The 25,189-nt window shown below is 33.9% G+C and overlaps 1 protein-coding gene across 2 annotated transcripts; it reads right to left on the bottom strand.

The window, feature by feature from the left end:
• Nucleotides 1-4,936: 4,936 nt before the first annotated feature.
• Nucleotides 4,937-14,332, bottom strand: LOC133862662 (homeobox-leucine zipper protein ATHB-15). 2 transcript variants are annotated; one of them, XM_062298508.1, is made up of 19 exons: nt 13,209-14,332; nt 12,793-13,091; nt 12,078-12,237; nt 11,758-11,858; nt 11,562-11,652; nt 11,144-11,239; nt 10,947-11,060; nt 10,774-10,857; nt 10,269-10,424; nt 10,100-10,174; nt 9,820-9,926; nt 9,540-9,732; nt 8,629-8,814; nt 8,415-8,495; nt 7,371-7,505; nt 6,956-7,281; nt 6,600-6,705; nt 5,925-6,074; nt 4,937-5,579 (listed from the first exon to the last, which is right to left on the bottom strand). In XM_062298508.1, the coding sequence occupies exons 2-19, from the start codon at nt 12,996-12,998 to the stop codon at nt 5,433-5,435; spliced, it is 2,514 nt and encodes an 837-aa protein (XP_062154492.1). In that variant the 5' UTR covers nt 12,999-13,091; nt 13,209-14,332; the 3' UTR covers nt 4,937-5,432. The 2 variants fall into 2 exon arrangements, with proteins under 2 accessions (XP_062154492.1, XP_062154493.1); XM_062298509.1 differs by having other exon boundaries at nt 12,793-13,381; nt 13,509-14,332.
• Between the last annotated feature and the right edge of the window lie 10,857 nt (nt 14,333-25,189).

The following is a 25,189-nucleotide window of genomic DNA, read 5'->3' as shown; positions in this document are numbered from 1 at the left end:
TATATATGTTTATATTGGTTTGATTGAATGTATTGCTTTCTTGTGTAACACTTAGTCAAAAAGGCAAAAGTAATGTGAAATCAATATATATTCAAAAGATTAGGGCTTAAAAAAAAATTTAAACAAGTCAAAAACACTAAAAATCAACCTAAATTATTTTCAAAATCATTTAAAATAGACTCTAATAGAGCCCAAAAGAAGGCCTAAAAAGCATAAATAGGTCCAAATAGCCTATTACCTAATATGCGGATAGCAGATAATACCCGCACAAATGCGATTAGCTAAAACATTATGCAGATGTGAATGCGAATATCTAAAAGCGATTTCTACATTTTGCAGATGCAGTTGCAAATATTACAAATAACCGCATTTGTATGTACACCCCATAGGGCAAGGTCCATGGAAAGGAAAAGAAAGTGAGAGTAAGCACTTGGGGGGGGGAATTGTGGAGCTCAGGAAATGAGATTGTGACATCCCCAGCTGCTAGGGTTAGGTTTGTCCACTTGTTCTCTTAGAGGCGCAAAGTATTATAAGGTTACAAGAGCAATTAACTAAATGCTGACTTAAATGCATGTTAAGAATACTGTGTCAAATAAATAAATAAAATTAGTAAATGCAAAAACGTTTGGTCAAAATATCATGATGACAATAAAAAAATTCTCATTTTATAATTGAACTTATTTAAGATAAAATGTTTCATGACCATGCTCTCTATGGATCTTCTAACCCCACATTCTGGCATCCTAAACCTTACTCATAACCTGAAAACAAAACAAATGGTGAGCTAGAAATGCTCGGTAAGAAAATCCTCAACCATAAAACGGTTGAGTTAAATTCATTTTCCTTAAAACTGTATTTGTAACACTCTTACTCTTTAAATTTTCGAAAAATATAAAATATAAATCTATTATTTCTCACACACTTAAATCATATAAATATTTGCTTATAAATAAAATTCCTCATTTTAGGGTCCATGTACACTATTATGCCATGTGTACTAGGGTAGTGCGGTCCTTGTGACCATGGCAGTCAGGGGCAAAGCTACCTTGGGGCTTGGGCCCCCCAAGCCCTAAGGTTTTCCCAAAAAACAAAAAAAACACAAAAAAAAATATTAAAATTAAACCCTTAAATTTTTATTTTTATAATTTTGCCCCCACCAATTTTTTTTTTTTTCAATTTTGCCCCCCAAATTCCAAAAGCTGGTTCCGCCCCTAATGGTAGCGACTGTGGCCACAAACCTGCCCGTTAGCTAATTAATTGAAGTGCATGTAGCATGACATAGAGATAAATTACCGCCTTCTCAACATCCTTCAGCGGTTGCACTTCCATTTCGAGCAACGGTAATGAGTTCATACATTTGTGAATATCTCTTGGGTCAAAATAACCTCATTCACACACGTGTCCTTGACATAATAAATCATTTCGTTTTCCTTTACTGCTGATAAAACTTGTTAAGAATACGTGTAGGAAGGTTTTCATAACATTATAACTTTTCTTATTCAAAACTTTTCATAATTGGAAACTTACATTCAATAGAGTAATTGAGAACTTTCTAAAAATAGAATTTCCTAAAATAGATGACCTTTCATTTAAAACTTCCATAAAAGTCAAGGGTTGTACCCATACCAAGTTGAGTGATATAAAATAAATCTAAGGATTTAAAACTATCTTATAAAAATTATTTCATGTAAGCACAGTTACTAATGTATACATAAATATAACATAGCATAAGAAATTTTCATAAATAAATGAAGATATTTTATAGTGATATCATACAATAAAATTATATTTAGAAGAAGTTAAGGATCTCCTTACCATGATACTGCTCTAAAAGGTGCTCTTGTCTAGCAACTACCTGAACCAAATATATGATTATATTAATATCTGATTGCTAGCCTAGTTAGGATAGACCAACCGACTTTCCTAACTAAAACAATTACTCAGGTCCAAAACTTTAGTATAATGGATCAAATGCATCTCTTAAACATTTTAATTTTCTTTTTTTATTTTTTTTTTCTTTTTGTACTCCTTTCGGAACTAATCCAAACCATAAATCCTTTAAAACATTTTTGTGAAAGCAACGCAATTGATTAACTAGTTTAATGAAAATTTGCATAGTTAACATAAAATATAGTTTCTATTTTAATTAAAATTGTTTCATGGAAAATTGAGCCTTGTATGGTCATGACCTACCTTACTTTTCCATATTCCTAATCAAATCCTTAAATTATTTTTACATAAAAATATGTTTCTTAAATCATTGATGACGATTTATGCATAGTATTTTGAAAACTATAATTATATGAACACACTACATGGTCCGACTACATGTTCTCACTCCTTGGCCAATCCATATGTGTTTTAAAACTATGATATAGTGATCTTAACGTAACTTCTTCGATTTGTAGAATAACTCATGACTTTTTAGTAACTTTGATAAATGGATTTGAGTATATGTAATATTTGAATTTGTCATGCATCTTAAATATGATATTACTATGTAAATCCTTCGTTAAATAAAATAAATCCGATGTATACTCATGGTTTGTCAAAAGATAATACTACGAATATTAAAATTTAATAAAATCAGTAAACACTTGCCTTTAGTTTATGTTATAATATCTTAGACATGGTAGCAGAAAACAAAGTTAGGGAAACTAATAGTGATAATATATGATTTGAAGTTATCCAAATAGACATATATTATCTGTTAAAGCCATTGAAATATTTTGCTAGGGAAGGGAAAAATAAAGGTCAAGAAACTTACCGCGTGCAAGAAAATGAGAGGTTGAAATGACTTGGTGATGACCTTTATTTTCCTTTACAACCATGTGGTTTGATATTATTATTATTATTATTTTTTTTGGGGGGGGGGGGGGGGGGGGGAGAGGAGAGAGAGAGAGTACATTGAAATTTTCTTGAAGACTAATGGGTAGTGCTAAGTTTTGGTGTTCTTGAAAAAATGGTAGAATAAGAGGAAGTGAGAGAGACGACTATGTGTATTTTGTTAGAATAATGAGAAGAGAGAAAATATGTGAGAATTTAATGTATACAGCTAGGGTAGAGAATGAAGGCTAGGGTTTGTGTCTCGGTTTCAATTTTGTTTCTTGGGTTTTTAAGAATGAAGTGATTTAAGGAAATTTTGACAAATTAAATTTTTTGAGATAAATGCCAAAAGTGGCGTGGAGGATTGTATGCAATGATAAGAGATATAATTACTTTGTCTAGAAGATAACACCCCATGCGATTTTAATGCAAGAATGAGTGTAATAAAAATCTAGTCATATTTAACCGTATATGTGTAGAAAATTATGACTATTTTGAAATTTTCAATTTCAAATATGGTATCACATGTGATAATAAAAGGCTAAAAAGAAAATTATTTCAATTCATTAATACGTACAAAATGTGCAAAATATTGAGCTAACATTAATCCATGTAATTTCTAAATGTGATAGGATGCACATATAGGCTAAAATTATTAAGAAAAGATTGCATAGGATCTTAATGTGATTCGAAATAAATTTGTCGATGCATATTGATTATGGAAAATCTTATAAGAACTAATAAAGAAAAAATTATTTCTCTCTTAAATCCTTCAATGCAATTTTCTATAATCTCATTTTATGCATTAATTCTATTCAATTTTGTTTCATTTGAATAAGGGTGTAATGTGGACTAGGTTCATGATAAGGAATTAAAGTTAATTAATACAATTTACTAACTTGCCTTAAAAATAATATTTTAAAATTTAAACTTGGAGTTTTTAAGATGCATGGACAGCTAGGGTTTTTAGAACTAGGGTTTTTATAAGAAATCTCATTGTAAGGAAATAGGTCATATTTGTGCAAAAATATAAAATTAGTTTTGTGGAGATTCAATCTAATGCCCTCTTAATACTCTATTTGTTAATTAGCCATTAAATTAACCATGTCTTTGATATTGGACTTTAAAATAGAAATATTTATGCTATGTTTTTAAGGGTGCATTGATCCATTTAACTAGGATAAACTAATCACACTAATGAGCATACTGCATACACATCTCTAAGCCCATCTACTTGGCCAAGCTTACAATTTTACTCTAATTTAGAATTGAGATCGTTACATGGATGCACTTGGCATCATCTGGGAAGAGCTGGGACAGATGGCAACAATCTGAGAGAGGATGGTGGATTATTAATGGAAGCTTGTGGAGTGCGCATGAAGGGCTTAGGTGGCAGTAGGAGTTAACGCCATTTGTTAGTGAGAGTTGCATTTGATGTTACATGGAAGTGTCTAGTCAATCTCTTTGATATTCAATTTTACACGTTAGTTGGTTGTTGGTAATTTCCTTTCTCGATGGAAAAAAAAGGAATTTTCACAGTTTGAATTATTGTGCAATTTGATTCTTCTCGCAAGGCTCTTTTGATTTTAGGGATGAATTTCCAAAAGAATACCTTCCAACTACCATAATAAAGAAGAATATTTAAATGAAGTAAATTAATATTTAAAGACTTTGACGTGTAGCGCTCTCGAGAAATATCTAGCTAAACTTCGGTTAGTTCATTAGGAATGCTATTTTGTATAATTTATCGCCTCAAGCATTTTTCTAGTACGGTACCAACGTGCCCCGCCCTTATTGCAAAGACCACCCAAACCGGCTAATTGAAATAGGATGCTCTCCATTTCAAGAGAAAATTGTGAAATAGAAAGAACCTATTTCATAGTTTACATCTAACAATGTATATGTTACTTACATTGCCGCGTCATTTCAAGTTTTTAAAAAAATTGGTACCATATACACTATTAGATGCTGCAAAATCTAATCTAGGCCATAAAATAGTTTATCTTTCGATACTCCATCAATTATAGTTTGATAAAACAATCCTTGGGATTCTCAAGCACCACACATCAACCCTTCAGTAAACGAACAAGTAATGAAATACAGTTAGGGAGATCATAACTAAAAAGTCTGCATCTTTATAAATACATACAAGCAACATAGACATGTTCAATCAAGCAAAGGTCAGTTTCACTCGGGTACTCAGCTGTTTTAACATTGGCCCTGGTTCCAAACAGGACCGAATTTAGATCTCAGTGGATGTGTTTGATGCCCCCTTAAAACACACATTCCCTATTGCAATGTTCACATGAGATTACAACAAAAATGCCTAAACACAACCTCAAAAGTTTCCAAAACTCCTCCCTTCTGGTTATGGATTCTAGGGCCTTGTGGTCAAACCAGCCCACACCAGAGCATGCTGTTAACATCAATTTACTGATTAAAGCATAACATACCATGGAACATGTATCAGTTTTCAGGGTACAACAAAGCAGGGTAACACATACGCAGTCATAATCCGTAACAAGGTTTTTTAGCAGAAAGTCTAACAAGCAAATAAAGGTTTTGGAGTTCTATAATTCATCTGATCTCTGTCAGATGTGCTGATGTCATACAAACGACCAATTCACAAACATAAAGCAGATGCAATGAGCATTCTCTTCTTCATTCAGCACCTTCCAAGCCACTGCTCTCTCATATGAGACTGGTCGACCCATGCTTGAGAGACAGATACCACCCTGGAGACAAGCAAAGCCCTACCAAAAAGGACCAAAAAAAAAAATATAGAAAATAAATTTATTAAACAATGCCTCATGAAGCACTAAAGTGACCTCATAAATAATTTATTGCACCCGAACGGGTCTATGCTTTAACATGTGGAGGAAAACTATTAGGACTCTTTTAACTGATATTGGTAAGGACTTCTATATTTCACAATGACTCCACTAAGGCCCTATGCTAGCTCTCCTTAAGCTTATTTATGTTTGGTTTCTTTTTTTTCTTTTTCTTTTTTTGGATTAATTATTTATGTTCGGTTGCAATTGCTAAGAACATGAAATGGAAAGAATAAATTACAGATTACAGAAAAATTTCTGCCAGACCTGTTGCATTATCTGTGGGAACTCTGAGCAGAGTGTTTTTCGGCCATGATCATCGAATATCTTCTCCAGAGTTATGTCTTGCAGTGCAACCAAGGTGGTCTCAAGCATGTCAAGCCCTGCCTGGTTTGCAAACGTGAAAACTGGCAATGCCTGCAAAAACTAAGCCTTAAGTTCAATTGGTCTAAAGGTTAAAAATTGAACTTAACTTGAATATTTAGACAGAAATGAATTATTCATTTCTACATACAAATTTGTGAAGGCAATATAAATTAGACAATTTGTGAATACCCATCAACCTCACATAAATCAACATTTGATTTAGCATTGTCAAGAATAATCTCTTGATGTTTCAGTGCACTCATCCAGTAGAACAGAAAATTGTTTTGACCCATAAGGCTGGTAGAAGAGGTGTGTCAAAAAAAATTATTGCATCTTAAATTATTCATGCCAATGCAAAAGACTTTCTAGTTTCTCTTTTGTCAAATACTTTGGCGATTTTCAAGAGATGGAACAGTCCATTTTCATAAAGCTGTAATCCTGATAGTATGATCCCCAATTTAAGTACTCATAGTATACTATTTGAGCGTGTGTGCATGTGTCTCTGTGAGTGAGAGATTTTAGGGATTTTGGGTATTCTTGTCATGGGGGGTAACCATAGGTAGTTTTCATGCACACCTTCAAAGAACAGCACATTATTGCATCTGAGTGATGCCACAGGGTTTTGAGAATGGATTCACTCCCTTCATTGCCAGATTTGAGTAGCTCCACTCCCATGTAGCACCTGCATAATCAGAAAGAGTCAAGCAACTTATCCGAATGAATATAACAGTGATTTCCCTTACAAAAGTTTCCATAAAGCCACTTATCCAGGATAAAGAAAAAGGTCCAAGTAAGGCGAAGCTTTCCAACATTTTACAGTCTGGTGATAAGAACATTCTTCTTTAGGTGCAACACATCCAGATTACAGCATAGCAAAATCATTGCTCCGATTATGTACAAGAACACAAGTTTAAAAATAACAACTGACGCACCTGTAACTCTGGCAGATCCATCGAGCAAGGGTCTGAGCTTCAGGAGTGCCCAATGGTGGCCGAAGACCAGCATGTGAACTCAAATGAGAAGGAGAGAGTGCTAACGCCACCCTCTGAACTGATGATATAATGCTGCGGACATATTGCCGAGCCATGGAAGCTACATGTTCTTGCATGTGGCTCTCAAATGCAAATTCAAATGCTATAGTCATCACTGATCTCACACAGCCAGCATTAGCAGAATAATCATTAGAGGCTTTATTACCAGCTGGCCCAATCTCAAGAGCAGAAGCAAGGTCCAGGGTGCGGTTTGGACTAGAGGCCTCCTGCAAAATTTTAGAGTGCGTTAACTAAGAAACTCCAAGAATGAGGTAGAAGAGAACAAAACCTTACATGCCCCAATTTTGAAGCTAACCTTCCCAGAATCAAGAGGAATGATGCGAAAACCAGAAGGCAGAAGAGGTGCATCATCAGCGAAAGAAGCATCAATTGGAGCGAAAATAAGTTCCGCACAAGTCCCAACAGCATTCTCATCCATTCCACTACATAGCTATCAACCAGCAAAAACAAGTAAACTAAGAGAGACCAGGAATAAAAACATTATGACAAACAACAAAAAGAACAAGACAGGAAAAAAAAAATCGTGTTTATTTCTACTAGAATGAATCCCAACTCCCTTCACCAATTCAACCAGGTATGATGACAGCATTTAAGTCCATATGTTCAATTTTTCCCCTAGTAAACCAATATGGGCAAAGAAAGCTAGCTACTTCATTCTAACAGCAGTTGCTAAGGCACAAAAGTAGACTGGCAGTCTGGTTGATCACTTAGAACTTCAAGAGGGGAAAAAGGAGAGAGAAAAAGGAAAGATAATAGTTAACCAGTGGCTATCATGCAAACTTGTGGCAATTATAAAACCTGTGGTTCCTCTTTTAACAGAAGGAATGGCACTTTGCACAAATAAGCCAAGAAATAAAATAATAGTAAACATCTTACAAGAGAAAATAGAGCTTTAGAAGATAATAGTTAACCACATTTCAAGTGGAACACCAAAAAAATATGAATTCTACTAAGAAAAAATCAAGGAACCCAAACAACTATCTTTCATTCAAATTTCAAAGCCAGTTTCATTGTCCACTCCTTTTTCACAGAACATAGATCTGCGATGGCAAACCACTCTTTTATATTTCTAGCTTCAATTTTATCTGCGATGGCAAACCATTCAATACAAACCATAGTCCAAACATTAGAAATTTATAAAAACCTAAAACAATCCAAGTTAAGTAAAAGCATGGACAACCTGTGATTGCACAAAACCAAATCGGACTAGATATAAGAGCTCATCTCGGAAGGCAACTAGGTTAGCCCCAAATGGATATAGGACAATTATCAGGGTCAGAAGGACCACCATCAATAAATAGTGGAGCATAGGATAGCAATAAAGAGAAAAACTACTTACTTGCAATAGGAACATTTCTCTAGGCATTATTGTGTCTTCAGGAGCATGGCCCACACCTTCCAACTTAATGACTTCCAAGAACTACCATACACAAAGAAATTTGTTTCACGTGCATGAATAATACAGTAATAAAGAATTTACCCATGCTTCACAACATTAGGAATACATAACATAACATAACATAATATGACAGTTATTGAGAATTATTGGCTACCTCTTCATGCTCCATAGTGTGAGCCAGTGGAAGTATAACTTGACCCCCAAAACTTCCAACTCGTGACCCCGGTAAGCTACAGGGGCCAATTTTAACAGCTGCAGCTGAATAAGCATCAATATTATTGTCTGCCCATTCTGATCTGTGCTCTCGCAGGAACCGAAGAAGGATTGCAGGAGGGACATTCTGAAAAAGAAACAATCAGTTTGGAATTAAACACGAAGAAGAATTTGAAAGCTGCAAATACAAAATATTTTCAGCTATCCTTTGAACACTATCAATTTACTAGTAAGTTTTTTGAAATAACTAAAGATAATTTTTCGCACTTTTACGGATGCTAAACAATGACCATTGGTGGTGTTCAACAAAATATTAGGTCATACAATTGTGAAACTGTAATTGTTGACTTTAGCAAGAATTTCCTTTCATAATTAGGATTAAATATTCAGGACAGGAAAGAATTAAAGAAGACACAACTAAGGTGCTGATTGTTCAACATGAATTACAAATGCAAAACAGATATATGTATTCCGAGACAGTTGAGTTGAAATTTGTGAATATCCAACCCAGGAACTAAAAGTGAGATTTTTTTCTCTTTTCCTTTTCTGCATATCTTGTATACTACCTGTGTAATTCAGCGATACTAATAAGGGCATAATCATTAAAAAGGACACCATTTTCCTAGTTAATACACGAAATAGAGAAGAAATATTGAAAATGCTACCCATGAGAATAGCACACTGCTTTTTTTTTTTATAAGTAGAATAGCACACTGCTTTTACATTTGAAAGGCCACTCACCTAGACAGCAACGTAACTTAACATAGCCTAATCAACTTACAAGCTGCTATAATATTGTCTCTAATTATTTCCCACAGGCAATGTGGAATGAAACAGTAGAAGCATCCTGACCTGTAATAGCATTGATGCTTTAGCACATAAGACAGCATTGCTGACAGCTGGAAATCCATTAGCAAAGGGAAGATTTAAACCCATCAGCTTGTCCGGAGATGAGTTCACAAGAATAGTAACATCATCCATGCCATCATTTCCCATCATTGACCACCCCTCATCAGTGAACCCATTAAGTGCCTCATTGAAACCCCTGCCAGAAAACACCTATCAGATTCTAAACAGCAGAGGAACACTAACAGAATGAAGAGATCATATCAAATGATGAGAATATGTTAACCTGCTCAGCCTCTGGCTAAGAGCTCTAAGAGCTGCAGGTCGTCTGCCCCAGCCCGTCACATTAGACTGAGAAACCTCATGAGCTATCTGCCTCAGCTGGCGCAAAGCCTGAATGAAAATGAGAGAAAATTTTGGGACTATAAAAACCTCACTTTTAATATTCACAATAGTATCTTGATCGAGTAAATAAGAAAATTTCCACAATGGTTCTATATGTACCAGACAGTAGTGGTAAAAGAGTCATAATTTTTAACATAATAAAAGTAGAAAGCTAATCTTACTGCCATAGTTGTCTTTTGCGCGACCATAGTTGATGATTCATACAGTGGGCGTAATACTTCTGGTACGCTCCATGGCTAGTTGATAAAACAAGCAAGTGAAAGTCAATAATTTCTCCAACAATATTCCACAACCACAGATTATTAAATACAAGATGTGCTGACTTCATACCTCCAAATCCATATGATCAACGATGTGTATGATTGAACCACCTCCCTCGCAAGGTCGTATGAGATACCCACTAGGCAGCATTTCTGCTCTCACAAAATGCTGCACAGTTGGCATGCTTGGACCATTTTGAGTATTTTTAAGTGACCTCTCACAGACCTGAGCACCATGTCAAGTTATGAAAATGACTAGAGATATGCTCAACCAGAAAGACAAAAACAAAATATATGGCTCTGTTTGTTAAAGTGTTTTTGGGGGGTGTTTTTTTTGTTTTTGGTTTGAAAAAGTGTTTCACATGAAAACTATTTTTGTATTTTCATAAATGTTTTTTGTGTTTGGGCTGTTTATTAATGTTTTGTTTTGAAAAGAGAAAACAAAAGACAGAAAAAATAAATAAATAACAAACGGAGCCATGTCTTTATATGTACACTGGTGAATGTGTATAAAATCAGCATTCAGTCCTACTATGAGTCATGACTCATAACCCTGAATACTCTGAAACACTTACCACAAGGCTTCCGTCTTCTAAAACAGAAGTATAGCGCAACAACCAAAAGTCACGAGCAGGCGCTAATGTAGTCGGTGCATAGAGCTACATTGTTAACAAATAAGATATCACGAAACAATTGGGTAGTAAAATGTTCTCACAGACATTTCAAATATATAATAGTTAGTGTTTACCTGCATGTAAAGCAGCTCAATGGTTCCACCATTTGCGGTGGGCAGCACATTCAAAACATCCACAGCTCGGCAATCGCGGAACCACGAAGGCCGATCTTTGAGGATTTCTGCAACCTGGAAGGAATATAGTCAACAGTACAATCTATAAGCTCAAACTAGAAGAATAGTGTATAAGGGAGGAAACGCAGAACACTTACCCTTGTAGGTTCAAGACCCACTAGGCCGCAGGCTCGTGCTGCCACTCCAGTGCAACCATGAGAAATAGCAACGATTCCAATGGAATCCGGACCAGGCTGTGCATGTCATAGAGAGATGATAATGAAGAATGATTAAAACTAGTTGCTCAACCAAACAATTTTTAGCAACCACCTTCTAAAAAATTGAATAGAAGCAGCACATTAGATTTACTCTCTTTCCCCAGTAAACCAAGAAAAAAATTCCATTGAAATTAGAAGTCTAGCACCAAGGAGTGCAACAAATATCAAGGGTTTGTAATTTGATAATAAGAATTAGTATAAATTAGTTTTCTCATCATTCCATTGCTTAAGCTTTCAATAATCAATCACTGGGAAAGAACTAACAATTAATTGATTCAGAAAAAGAGCAAAAAGGTACCTTCATTCCAGGCATTTGGACCCACTCCACGGCAGTTCCAGTGGCCTTTGAAAGAAACTCTGCTAAAGTCTCTTCTGCAATGGACAAAAGCCTGGAAGAAAATACAAGCATGAAATAATCAGCCACTAACACAAAGAACAAGGTGGTCACAGAGCACAATGCCTGAAAAGGACCCAACACCTATATCCCCACTAACCCTGCAGGACTAGCATCCCTCGGCGGATGCTGAGGTGTCAAATGGTGTTGACCACTCGTCACCACCGATTCACAACTTGTGTCCTTGCTTGCAAGTGTTGTCTGTAAGGAAAGAAGGAGAAAAAAAACACGAATCTCAATTTCCCCACAATTCATTAAAATAATGACAATAATATAGTAACAAAAAAATATTCAGGCCCTTTTGGTAGCTGACAGATTCTAGGGTAAGAAAATGCAATCTTGGATTATTATATCAGTTGTCGTTGGGCTAACGATTCTAACATTCAAAGAGAAACTATATAAAAATTCGTATTTTCTCACATTCTGGGTATGTTGACGGAAGTAACCATTTTCATACACCAGCTGTGAGACCTGTTTCTGCAACCTATCATTCTCCTCCATCAAAAGTTTGTTCATGGCCGTCAGTTTCCTATTAACAGCTTGAAGCCGTGAAGCCTCTTTCCTCTGCTTCTCTCTGCATCTGAAGAAACAAAATACGAATGCAAGAAGTTGTTATCAGCATGGAAGACTGGAAACAGAAAAATAAATAAATAAATAAAAGTGCAGGGGAAGAAACAAATTTTAAATTTAAATGACAAACTACAAATTTTTCATTATCTAGGATACTAAGCCCAATAAAACCACTGGACTTCGTAAGGATTCTTGAGAACAATTTCCCATTTTCTATTTAACAAATCAGAAGAAAAGTTTAAAATTCAACATTAGACTTTTCTATTCATTTCATCAGTTTTCTCATCAACCAGAGAATCACAGGGATTTTTCAAAGAAGTTAAATTTAAAACACCATTTGGTCGTTTATAAAATGTCGGGAACAATGCGAAAATGAAATTCAGAATACAGATTTTCATCTAGTAGCATTCCCAAACGACGAAACCCATTAAGCCAAATGCTCGCATTATGATCAAATGACGAAGATTCCAAAATCCATGACAAATATTACTCTTTTGAACCTTCACTACCAACCCAAATACGTAAAACGCAAAATTTGATTGTAAAACCAGACAACCAATCTTACCTTCTGTTCTGGAACCAGACCTTGATCTGCTTTGGCTCGATGTTGGAAAGAATGGGACACTCACGAATAAGTTGCTGGCGCCGAATCGAACTCGGCTTCGGGCACTCGTGATAGAGCCTCTCGAGGGCTTCAACCTGCTCAGGTGTGTACCGGACATACTTGCCGTTGTCCATCCCATGTTTACCATCCTTGCAGGACATTGACATCTCCAATCACCTCAAATTCAACTTCCCACGAAAAACTAAACCAAACCCAATCAGCTTCTCTTCCCCAAGCACAATCCCAACCACCTTTTAGAGCTTCAATGCACCAAAAGCAGCCACCAATTAAACTCTTACACTTCCAATTCAAGTATCCCACAAAAAGAAAAAAGAAAAAGAAAAAGAAAAAAAAAAAAAAAAAAAGCAAAACCCAACTAGCTTCACTTTATTATTGACAATCTCAAGCACTGTAGAGCTCCGAAACAACAAACTTAGCCACAAATGGAAATCTGACCGCAGAATTTTCAAGTAACCCACAGAAACCTAAACAGAACCCAAGTAGCTTCTCTTCCTTGATAACAATTTCAGCACTTCCTAGAGCTTCAGAGCTACAACAGAGACACAAATGGAAGCCTTAAGCAACGTTATGCATTTTCCAAATCTGTGTCTGGATGTTCAAATTTTATATATTTGTTTAGAATACTGAGATTGAGAAATGCAAGGATAGAGATAAACCGTAAAACCGACAAAGGGACACCAATATCCTTGACTAGGGCGTAGTTATACTTGCTTTCTCAGTAAGAGACATCTCCAAGCACAAGACAACATAAATCTTTCGAGATCAGAGCTTAAACCTGACGAATTCTCGCGAAAACATTCGAAGCACCTAACTAGAAACTGTTGCCGAAAACAACAAACACAAACACCACGAAACGTTTCGCACCAGATGTTTCCCCGTGAAAGCTAAGCTCTTCTTACCTATCCAGCAACTCGACCGAGTGCCCGATCCAACTCAGCCAATCCTACAAAAGAATCCCAATCACTGACTCGGAATCTCTCAAAAAACCATGCCCCAGAATAGAGGTTTTCCCAGAAGATCCAATCTTGCTCTGAACCCAAATCTTCCCTGCCGATCTCACCCTTTTACGTCCTTGCAACCAGCCAAGACGACAGAGTTTCACTAATCCTCATGGTCCCCGAAGATTCCTCTGCTGCCGCTGAAACATTTTTCCCAAGCTTTCACGGAAAGAAACAAAAAACATAGCTCAAATCAAAAGCCACTAGACTCTCTTTTCTTTTCTTTTCTTTTCTTTTCTTTTTTCTTTTTTTGGGTGGAGCTAGTGGGAGATATTGTGGAGCATGTGATGGTTTTTTTTTTGTTTTTGGAAGCTAAGGAAACAAAAGAAATGGAATGAGAATTTGAAATCAGCAAAGAGCGAACCCTAGCTGAAGACAGAGGAAAAGTAGCTTGCTTTGGTTTGCTTTTGGTTTCATTGTTGCTGTTGTAGTTGTTGTTGTTGCGTTTGCTCTGTGAGTTTTCATTGGTTCGTCACTTTCGGCTCAGAGGTCTTCGCTCTCTACTGTGTAGGGAAATGGAGCAATATTATTATTTTCTTTCTTTCTTTTTTTTTTTCAAAAGTGGTGGGTCATCGTGATGACCAAAGTACCCTTCTCGCAGTTTGAAAGTCGTGTTTCCCGCAAGGTTCGTAAAATCGCAGAATTACCCTTGATTGTTCTAATTGCTAGCGCTGAGTTTTGCTCTTTTCGCTCTCGGTATAGATTTTACTGACGTTATAATTCACAGAGTAATTATTATTATTATTATTAATATTATGTCAGTTTTTAAATAATTAATTTTGTTTATTGAATTTTGTTACTTATAATTATTTTTTATCTATTTTATACCGTGATATATTCATATAAATTGTCACTAAAGTATATGGGCTATAATAAAAATTATAGTACTTCAAGCGTTTTTCTTCGCTCTTATTTTTATCTAAATCAATGGTAAAACCATTGGAAATTGCCTCCCAATTAGAAATTCGGTTGCCTCTACTTGTTGGTCTACCATCATTTTTCCTTGTGTTTTTCTTTTTTAGAATTTTATTTATAATTCTTGATCTTTCATCACATTTACAAAAAGGTATTCAAACTTTAAAAAGTGTCAATTTAGAGTATCCATCTTTCAATTTTTTTTATTTTCAACCTCCATTAGAATTTTCCGTCAAAATTTTCAAAATACTCCTCATTTTTTTTAGAAAAAAAAAAAATTGCTACAATTTAGGTGTTGGTCATAATTTAACGGAATTTACAAAAAAAAAAAACAAAAAACCTATGCCTGAATCTTTGAATATTTTTATAATTTTTTTTTAAAAAAAATAAACACATAGGCATTTTGAAAATGTTGATAGGGTTTAACGAAAAATTCTAACAGATAATTAAAATTAAAAATAAAATTAAAAGATAAATACCCTATATCGACTCTTTTTTAAGTTTGGATACATTTTATGCTTGGTTTAAACGTGCAGCCAAAACCCCCTTCTTCCACCAAGAATAACTCACAATTTGAAACTACGCACAGCAAGGCACCCCGAGTCGCACACCACCACGCTTCCACATGTCAATCCCTCATAACTATCGGAGGCAAAGCACGGCTAACAGCATTGGCACGTCCTCCTCGTGCACAACACAACGCGCGCAACAAAGCTCCATGCACTACAACGTTGTACGACGCCACTAGACCGGTCGGCACTCTCACCTCAATGACACCACCCCCTCCAACGGCAATGACAACACAAGCTACCATTGTACTACTCTTGCTCCGGCCACTCCAGCAATATCCCGCACAAGGTTAGTGACGGAACAATGGACTTGTTAGGTAGAGATATGTACAGAACAGAGTAGTGGTTTGTTAATTTTAAAATTAATAAAAAGTAATGATGCGATATAAAGTAAAAAGAATTTGTATATAAAAGAAAAAAAATTTTGTATTGTAGTGAATTTTTTTATTTGAATAGTAATAAAAAAATTATTGATGTGATATAAAAAGTGAAAAAAAGTAGGAATGTTTTGATGTTAATTAGTATTAGAAAATATGAAAAAGTGAAGAAAAAAAAAGTACATGAGCAGTAGTCAGCACTACTGTGTTCCGTTCCAGTGCTTGGCAAACAAGGCCAATAACTCACTCAAAACGCCACACACAGATCTCTACACTATACTGCATAGCATTGCCATTCCCAAAAACACACGGCCCTGACATCATAAGTAGGTTCTTGTCATACATAAATTAAAGAAATAAGGAGGGAGAGATGATCGTTTTAAGGGGATTAAGATTTCAAGAATTGATTGAAATTCTTCTTCGATGATTTGCGATACGACATTTACGTCCGTTTTATAAAATGCATTTTTAGTAAGGCTGGTAATCCGGAGCGGCTTCGGGCCGACCCACTTGACCCGCCAACCCGAACACGTTCCATTTAGGAAAATAGGTCACACTATTCAACCCGAACATGGCCCGATTGTTCAATTTAATAAACAGGTCAACTCGTTAGACATGCTTAAACCTAGAAGTGACATGTTTAGCTCGTTTGACCTAACTCAACATGACATGTTTGACCCATTTCATCTTGTATTTATTATATAAAATATATATAATTTCATAAACAATTCAACCGGGCCGACCCGTTTATGAAAATGAATACATTTATGTAAAACTTTAACCCTTTAATGCCATGTCAAATTCGCGAATCGTGTAAAAAATTATTAATCCTAATTAATTCTTATTAAGGACATAAAATTACAATATACTATTGCAGCTTATTTGGGAAAGAAATCTAATGTAATATACTAATATTTGGAAAGGAAACGGGGGGGGGGGGGGTCTGCTAACACTTTGATTATACCTACGGCCACGGAGGTTGGATCTTCATGGAGTTTCATGGTTGTATTTTTTGTTTAATATTATATTATTAAGAGCATGAATGTAATTTCATATGCTTTCCAAGGTCAGTTTGGTGGGAAAATGGGATGGAGGCCGTGGACTGTAAGAGTGGAGTAACACGAGACAGTGAAATGAATGTTGGGCTGTTGGGGGGCTATGGAGGCATTCTGTGAGGGCAATATTGTAAAATTGGTTATTGCGCAAAACAGGAGCAGATGAATGGCAATGGGTAAGTTTGCGTAAATGAAGGGGCAATTAGGGAAGATAGTGCGCGAATCAGAAGCTTAAAAAATACAAAAGGCATGGGGGAGAGGCTTGCGTGGGACACAGAGGACATCATGATGAGGTTTTTGCATGCGTCTCGATTTTAAAGCTCAAAAAAGATATAAAAGTATTTTAATATTTATTTTCAGAAAAAAGAAAATTTCCTAATGAGGCTACGTCATCATGGCACTGCTATCCGTATAGAGGCATAACATACCCACATACATGACATGACACTGACATGACATGTGACATAAAAGAAGTGGTGATGGGATGGTGGGTGTGTGATGTAAAATGTAGGGACATAAAGGTGTTAGCAGGCCTTATCGTCGCCTATGTGTCTGCTTTGAGATCACAACAAGTCAAAAATATCAGGTGGAACTTATGCCCTTAATAGTATGCTACCCCTTTCTTTTTCTTTCCTTCTTTTTTTTTTTTTTTTTTTTTTTTTTTTTTTTTTTAAATTTTAATTTTTTTTATTTTTAATTTCTTAAAAATTAAATTGGATAGCATTCTTTAAACTCAGTTTTTAAAAGTGTAATATATATTTTACCATTTGAAAAATACACAATTTTTTTTTTTAATAGTATGTGTTTTTTATATTTTTTTCTAATAAAGTTAATATAAAAAAATATATATGTTTCTCGTATGCTTAAAAAATGTCTAACCCTTTTAGATACTGAATTAAAAAATATTCTTACAATTTAATTTATAAAATAAAAGTTTAAAATGATGTTTGAGTGATAGCTGTTTTTGAAAAAAATAAAGAAGAAAAAATGGGTTCTATTTTTTTTTTTTTTTGGGTTAAATACATTTTAGCCTCACAAACTACCATCATTTCTCCGGATAGCCCCCTAACTACCAATGCTTAGATTCTGGCCCCCCAAACTACCAATGTTTATAACAGAAATTGGGTCATGTGCACGGCACGTGATCCTTTTAGCCTAAAAATTCGAAAATACCCCTCTTACACTTTGAAATTCTCACGATTAAGGAATTTGTATTTTCGAGTTTTTGGGCTAAAATGGTCACGTGCCGTGCACATGACCCAATTTATGTTATAATTGATGGCATAAATGGATGGGGCCAAAAAATTAAAAAGTGGTAGTTTGGGGGCCATCCGGATAAAGGGTGGTAGTTTGAAGGGATAAATGCCTTGTTTAATAACCCCTCCCCTTTTCCTTTCCCCTTATTTTCACCTCTTTCAAAAAACATCAACTCAAAATATTCTTAACTTTTTTTACTTTTTATATCATATAAACAATTTTTTATTATTATTTAAATAAAAAAATTCACTACAATATAAATTTTTTTCATTTTTCTATATAAATTATTTCTACTTTATATCACATCAATCACTTTTTACTTTTACTCAACAAAAAAATTTTCCCATAAGGAGAGGGGAGGGGAGGGGAAGGGGATTACTAAAAATGTATTTAATCTTTTTTTTAAAAAAAAATAATAATTGTAATAAATGATTGATGCAATATAAAGTAGAGAAAAATTTTAAAATTTTTGTTTGAAAAATTGAAAAAAATTATTGAAAAAAATTATTAAAAAGTAATTGATGTGATACAAAAAAGTAAAAAAAAAAAAAAAAAGTCATTAAAAAGTAATTGATGTGATGTAAAAAGCTGAATATTTTAGAGTTAACTTTTTTTAAAGAAAAAAAATGAAGTAGTTTGTCAAATATAGCTTGCTTTTGACAAATCCTTTGTTCTTCAAAACATTCTTATTACCAATCAATTTTTTTTTTTCTCAGTTTTATATCAAATCAATTACTTTTTAACAATCTTTTTCACTGTCCTTACAAAAAATTTAAAATTTCTACATACTTTATATTACATCAATCACTTTTAATTTAATTAAAAGAGAATACTTCCAAAAAGTTTACCAACACAAACCCCCCGAGTATGTTTGGTAACGCATCACAAATTCCCTTCTCTTATTTTTCACTTCTCCAAAAACCAATCAGCTTCAAAACATTTCATCTTTTTTTACTTTTTATATCACATCAATAATTTTTTTTTTACTATTCAAATAAGAAAATTCACTACAATACAAAACTTTCTCACTTTTTCATACAAATTTTTATACTTTATATCACATCAATCACTTCTTATTACTACTAAAAAAAAATCAACTAAATAATTTTTACCATACACATCAACTGTCTAGATTTTTTTTCCACAATATTCATAATTTTGAAAATAAATAAATACAAAACAAAGAAATCGCTCACCCAAAAGTCCCCAATTTTTTCTTTCTTAATGATAGATGATGGTGTTGTTTGGCAAATGCATGCACAGAACAGAGTAGTAAAAAAATTTGTATGATACAAAATAAAAAGAATTTGTATAGAAAAGTGAAAAAAAAAAAAAAAAATTTGTATTGTAATGAATTTTTTTATTTGAATAGTAATAAAAAATTATTAATGTGATATAAAAAGTAAAAAAAATAAAAATATTTTAATACCGGTTGTTATTAGAAAATATGAAAAAGTAAAAAAAAAATTAAAAAAAAAAAATACATGAACAATAAAAAGCACTATTCTATTCCGTTCATGATCTTACCGAACAACACCATTGGTATAGTAGCTGATAAAAAGGACAAATACACATGAGTATACTGTGTCCTAGATATTACTGCTCGGAAGAATACCAACGACTTTTTCTTTTTCTTTTTCTTTTTCTTTATTTTCTTCTCCTTCTTTGGCATTTTCTCTATGGTGGACTGAGTGGCGGAAAATGCGCACCTTACATTAGTCAATGGTTGCGATTACATCATGAGTCTCGCTAACAAATTGATCCCATTGGGAATAAATTCACAAAAGTAATTCGTGTTAAACGATTCCAATTGATGCCTGTTTCAACTATTGAGTTTTCTATTTTATAGGAAATTTCACTTAAACTCTCCAACTTTATTACATTTATAATTATTTTTTTTAATTTAATTATTTTTTAATTTAGTGTATTCATCTTTCAATTTTTTTAATTTCATCCATCCATTAGGATTTTTCATTAAATTATAACGGAAGTGTAGGAGTGACAATTTGTATTTGTGTGTCGGGTTTGAGTTCTGATCATGTCGATGCATTTGTATAAGACTATATAAACCGACTATAACCCGATCCATTTAACTAAACAGGTCAAACTCTTCAATTCTAACATTTTAATTTTTTATTGAGTTCGTGTCGGGTTCGTGAGTCATATCAAAATTGTTAGCCATTTTGTCACATATTGAGTTCAGATCGTATTGAGGCATGTGTATAAGACAATATAGATCAATCATAACCCGATCCATTTAATAAACAGATCAAACTTCTCAACCCTAACCCTTTAACTTCGTGTTGAATTTGTGTCGGGTTCGATGATTGTGTAAAAAATTGTTAACCCTACAAAAGTATGTCAAAATACTCTTATCTTTTTTTAGGAAAAAAAAAAAAAAATTACAATGATTTAAACGTCGATCAAGATTTAACGAAATTTATAAAAATATTCATGCCTGAAAGTGTTTAAAGTAAGGGGTAATTACCTTTTTCCCCCATGAACTACCAACTTTTGCGCAAAGCCCTCACAAACTACGAACTCGACCAAAATAGAGCATTCAACTACCAAAGACAACCATTTTCCCCCATTCCGTCAGTCAAAGGGGTTAAAACAAACGGTCAACGAGTCACGTGATCGTCACATGCTGTTTAACCATCATTTTCTTCCTATTTTCTCCCCATAAACTACTACCATCTTCCAACATACTCCAATGAACTACCGCCATCTTTCAACATGCCCCCATGTAAAATGGCACATGACGGTCACGTGACCCGTTGACCGTTTATTTTAACCCTCTAACTGACGGAATGAGGAAAAATGGTTGTATTTGGTAGTTGAATGCTTTATTTTGGTTGAGTTGATAGTTTGTGAGAGCTTTATGTAAAAGTTGGTAGTTCATGGAGAAAAAGGTAATTACCCCTTAAAGTAATTACAAAAGCACCGACTATTTAAGGAAGTTAAAGTAAAATTTCTCGTCCTTCTATTCAAGTTCGACAAGTGATATTGGTCAAATTCGCAGACAATTTTGACGTGAAGCAACCCAATGCTTCTTCTACTCAATACTTTGAGCAAACATAAATTATAATGGGATCGTTTGACAATACATTTTAGATTGTCTCTTTTATTTTTTTGATTATGATATATCATATATGTAAAAATAGTTTTAAGTGTTTTTATTAAGTATTTTACTTGTTAATTTTTTTTTTTATTTTTTTTTTCTCTTTTGCTTAAAAAATAAAAAGGAAAAAAAAGCAACCTGAAAAGGCATTATTGTATTCGAGCCAAGCTTTAGGCTGCCAGATTCAGCTTGAATGCATAAAATAGAAGCTTGAGCTCAAGCTGAATTTGAAGGGTTGTTCGAATTCAGCTTGTTAAGAGCCTAGCCGAGCCTCCAATCGAGCTCGTGCTCGATTGGAGTTTAATAATAATTTTTATTTTAAAAAAATTATTAAAATTCAGTACAATTTTAACTTTGATATGGATTTTACATTATAAATGAAACGTTTGTAGTATTACATATATTATGTTTACTGTGTTAGTATTTATACACTATAAATCTTATTTTTATACATATATATTAATAAATATGAATACTATATATATACACACGCACACACGAGCGAGCTAATGATTCGAGTTGAACTTATACAAGCCGAGTTTACGAGCTTTGTCGGAGTCGAGCCAAATTTATATGGATATGTCTCATTTAATATACGAGCGGATTATTTTGTTCACGAACGACTCAATTATTTTTTGAACCGAAACCAAATCGAGTTTAAACGAGTTGAGTCGAACGAGTTCACGAGAAACCGGACTCATCTAATACCCGTGTCGCATTACTAATCGAGATCTATCAAACATTGTGTTGGGAATAATTTCACTCAATCCGGCCGTAGAAGGAAACTACAGCACTCCCGGGAAATAGACATTAAACAGTTACATATTCCCGAAAATATGCGACATGAGGTAAATTCAGATGGGTTCTGGGAATGCAAGCAGCCCGAGGGCCAAGAGTCAATAGCCAGCCAAGGCCCAGGACAAGCTTGTTCCAAGAAATTAGGTATCAATTATCAAAGAAATCCGGATTAAGAGTCTACTTCAAGTTGAATTGAAGTAAGAGTCATAATTCGATCACTAATCCTATCCCCAGCGGAGTTGAGATAAGACTCTTAGTTCAAGTCTAGTTTGGTTAGTAGCTTTATTACCGGTAGAATCAAGATAAAAGTCCTAGTTCAAATCAGATTATATGTCTACTAAATGATCAAAATTTAAGTAGAACTTTGAAAACAGTGTTAGATCAATAATGAGTAGAAATCTCAATTTAAGTTTGACTCCATCTCTTTCCTTATAAAGAAGTTCATACAATTCAGATCTATTATTTTATACACATAACATTATTTTTTTTCACAAAAAAACTATTTTAGATATTTGTGGGAAGAGCCATTCTACACATCCTCCACTCATCCCCCTTCATCACCCTTTTACAATAAAAAAATTAACATCAGAGACAACTTTTTAATAAAAATCAAGTTTTTTTTTTAAAAAAGAGTAATGAAGGGAGGATGGGTGGAGGATGTTTAGCATTTCTCTTGTAGGAATCAAGAACATCAAACACCGGAAACTCAGAAACTGTACCAACATAACATATTGGTTTTCATTTCACTGGCTCTTTCTTTCCGTAATTCCAAGTACAATGTATATGCTCTGCTTGCCCAGCTGAAAATGCATGCATCTTGCTTAAATAAATAAATAAAAATATACGGTGGAGAGTGGAGATTTGAAATAAAATAAAAATAAAAATAATCCTATGTCTTGGTGGAAGAAATATTATATATATATATATATATATATATATATATATATATATCATATGGTTGTCATGCATCTGTGAAGCGAGCGGGGTTCATTTGAATCGGAAGAGCATTTTATAATAAATAATTTGTTATCCATGTTCACGTCATAATGGTTTCACTAATTTGTCATTCGTGTCCTTCATCAAGCAAAACTCCAACCCTCTCTCTCCTCCTGCTTTCAGTTATTTCTCATCATGAATTTAGCTGTCAATAATTGCTTCTTCTTTTATTGCCATTTGCCATTACACTACACTTATGACGGAAAAGCAAAAAGAATTACGAATTAAAATAGAATTATAAGTGTCGTTATTCCAAATTTTGGTCACACATTTTGCGCGCCAAAAAAATTCTATTTGGGTAATGGGCCTTTAAATTATATATATATATATATATATATATATATATATATATATATATATATATATATATATATATATATATATATATATATATTTTTTTTTTAATTCAAAACATAGCAATCGATCTCATGAACTTAATTAGGGACGTTTGTGTTTAATTTTAAAAGGCGTATCATTCATATCCATTAAGACAAATTAGGACAAATAATTTTTTATACGACTTGTAAATTCAACACGACATTAAACGGTAAGAATTTGGTATAAACAAGTTCAAATAGGCTGCAAATACCCCCATTAGAAGAAACACTAACCAGATGTTGGAAAAAAGTACAAGTGTAAATGTGGAGTCTAGTATTTTTGCTTTCTTTCTTAGGCGAGTGAGAAGCGAAAGTGACTCGATTGACCAATTTATGAAATTATATATATATATAAATACAAGTTTAAATGGGTCAAACGGGCTATGTTTAGGTCAAAACGAGTCAAAGGGGTCGTATTGGGTTAGGTAAAATGGGCAAAGCATGTCGCTTTTGAGGTATAAACACATCAAATAGGTTGACCCGTTCATGACTCATTTAATAAACGGGTCACACTAGGTTGTCTTGGACCACTTGCGGGTCGTAATCGAGCTGACTCTTGACGGGTTGGCAGGTCAAGCGACCCAACCCGGCAACCCGAATTGCCAATCCCAATTTTGACTAATGATATATGAATAATGTTTCTTGCACAACTCTAACAACTTTTATTTAAGATCAACCATTGAATATTTATGGTCCACATGTAGGAAAACAAATTCAATAGTTGATCAAAAAAAATAATGATAATAATAATAATTAAAGTTATGCAAAAATTATGTAAGAGTTGTACAATAAATATATGTCATGATATATACCATATTTTAATTCCACAATGTTGATGTAGTAATTCTAACAAACTTTTGATTTTTTTTTTTTTTTTTTTTTAACAACGACTGATTTAAGAGTTGATTGTGACTATCACATTAATATTGTAGAATAAAAATGTGTTTTATAGCATTACTCATATATTAATTAATATATTTTTTTATAAAAAATGATTGATGGAATATAAAATATAAATAAATTTAAATTTTTTTGTAAAGAAAAATAAAAATGATTGTTAAAAAGCAATTGAAGTGATATTTAAAGTAAAAAAAAAAAAAAATTATGAAAAAGTGATTGATATAATTAATATATATAAAAAAAATAAAAAAATAAAAGAATTTGAAATTAATTTTTTTAAAAAAATTAAAAAATAAAATAAAAATGTTTATCAAACATGCGGATAGATTTTTTTTTTTTTTTTTTTTTTTTGTTAGTACTAATTAATGTAATAATGTACACAGTCCATCACTCTGTCACTTGAGGTCATCCCAACACGCCTCCTAGCTCCTACACATCAGCGGGCACTCTTGCTTCACATATTTTATGTACGTATTAATGTACGTAATTTTTGAAGTTCAAACACCACCAAAATTGTCATGATGGCCATGCACGCGACATACGTCATACAATACATACATACTCCGAGAAGAGAAGAGAAGAGAAGAGAGGAGAGGAGAGTAGAGGAGAGGGACAGACAGGCGACCGAGCGAGCGGGAGGGCATGAACCGACAAAGGACCGATGGGGTCCACTAGACAAGACTTCGAGAAGAGAGTCCGCTGAGCTGGCGAGGATGTTAATCATGGAGGGACTTCGGTGGCCGATTTAACGTGCGCTCGACTCTGAGCGTGTTTTAGAAGCAGCACGCCTAACGTGTATATTTGCGCCGCTAAATTTGAGCATTATGGCGGGGATAAAGGCCATCACTGCTCAATTTCAGGGTGCGTGACCCGCACAGCCACCCAACCATTTTATTACCTACATATTTTGAGCCTACAGGGAGTCTAACGGGCTCAACATTTTCCTTTTCTTTCTTTTTTTTTTCTTTAAAAAA

The sequence above is a fragment of the Alnus glutinosa genome, chromosome 3, assembly GCF_958979055.1.
Source record: "Alnus glutinosa chromosome 3, dhAlnGlut1.1, whole genome shotgun sequence".
Taxonomy (NCBI): domain Eukaryota; kingdom Viridiplantae; phylum Streptophyta; class Magnoliopsida; order Fagales; family Betulaceae; genus Alnus; species Alnus glutinosa.
The sequence above is the reverse complement of the archived record's forward strand: the minus strand, read 5'-3'. Positions and strand labels throughout refer to the sequence as shown.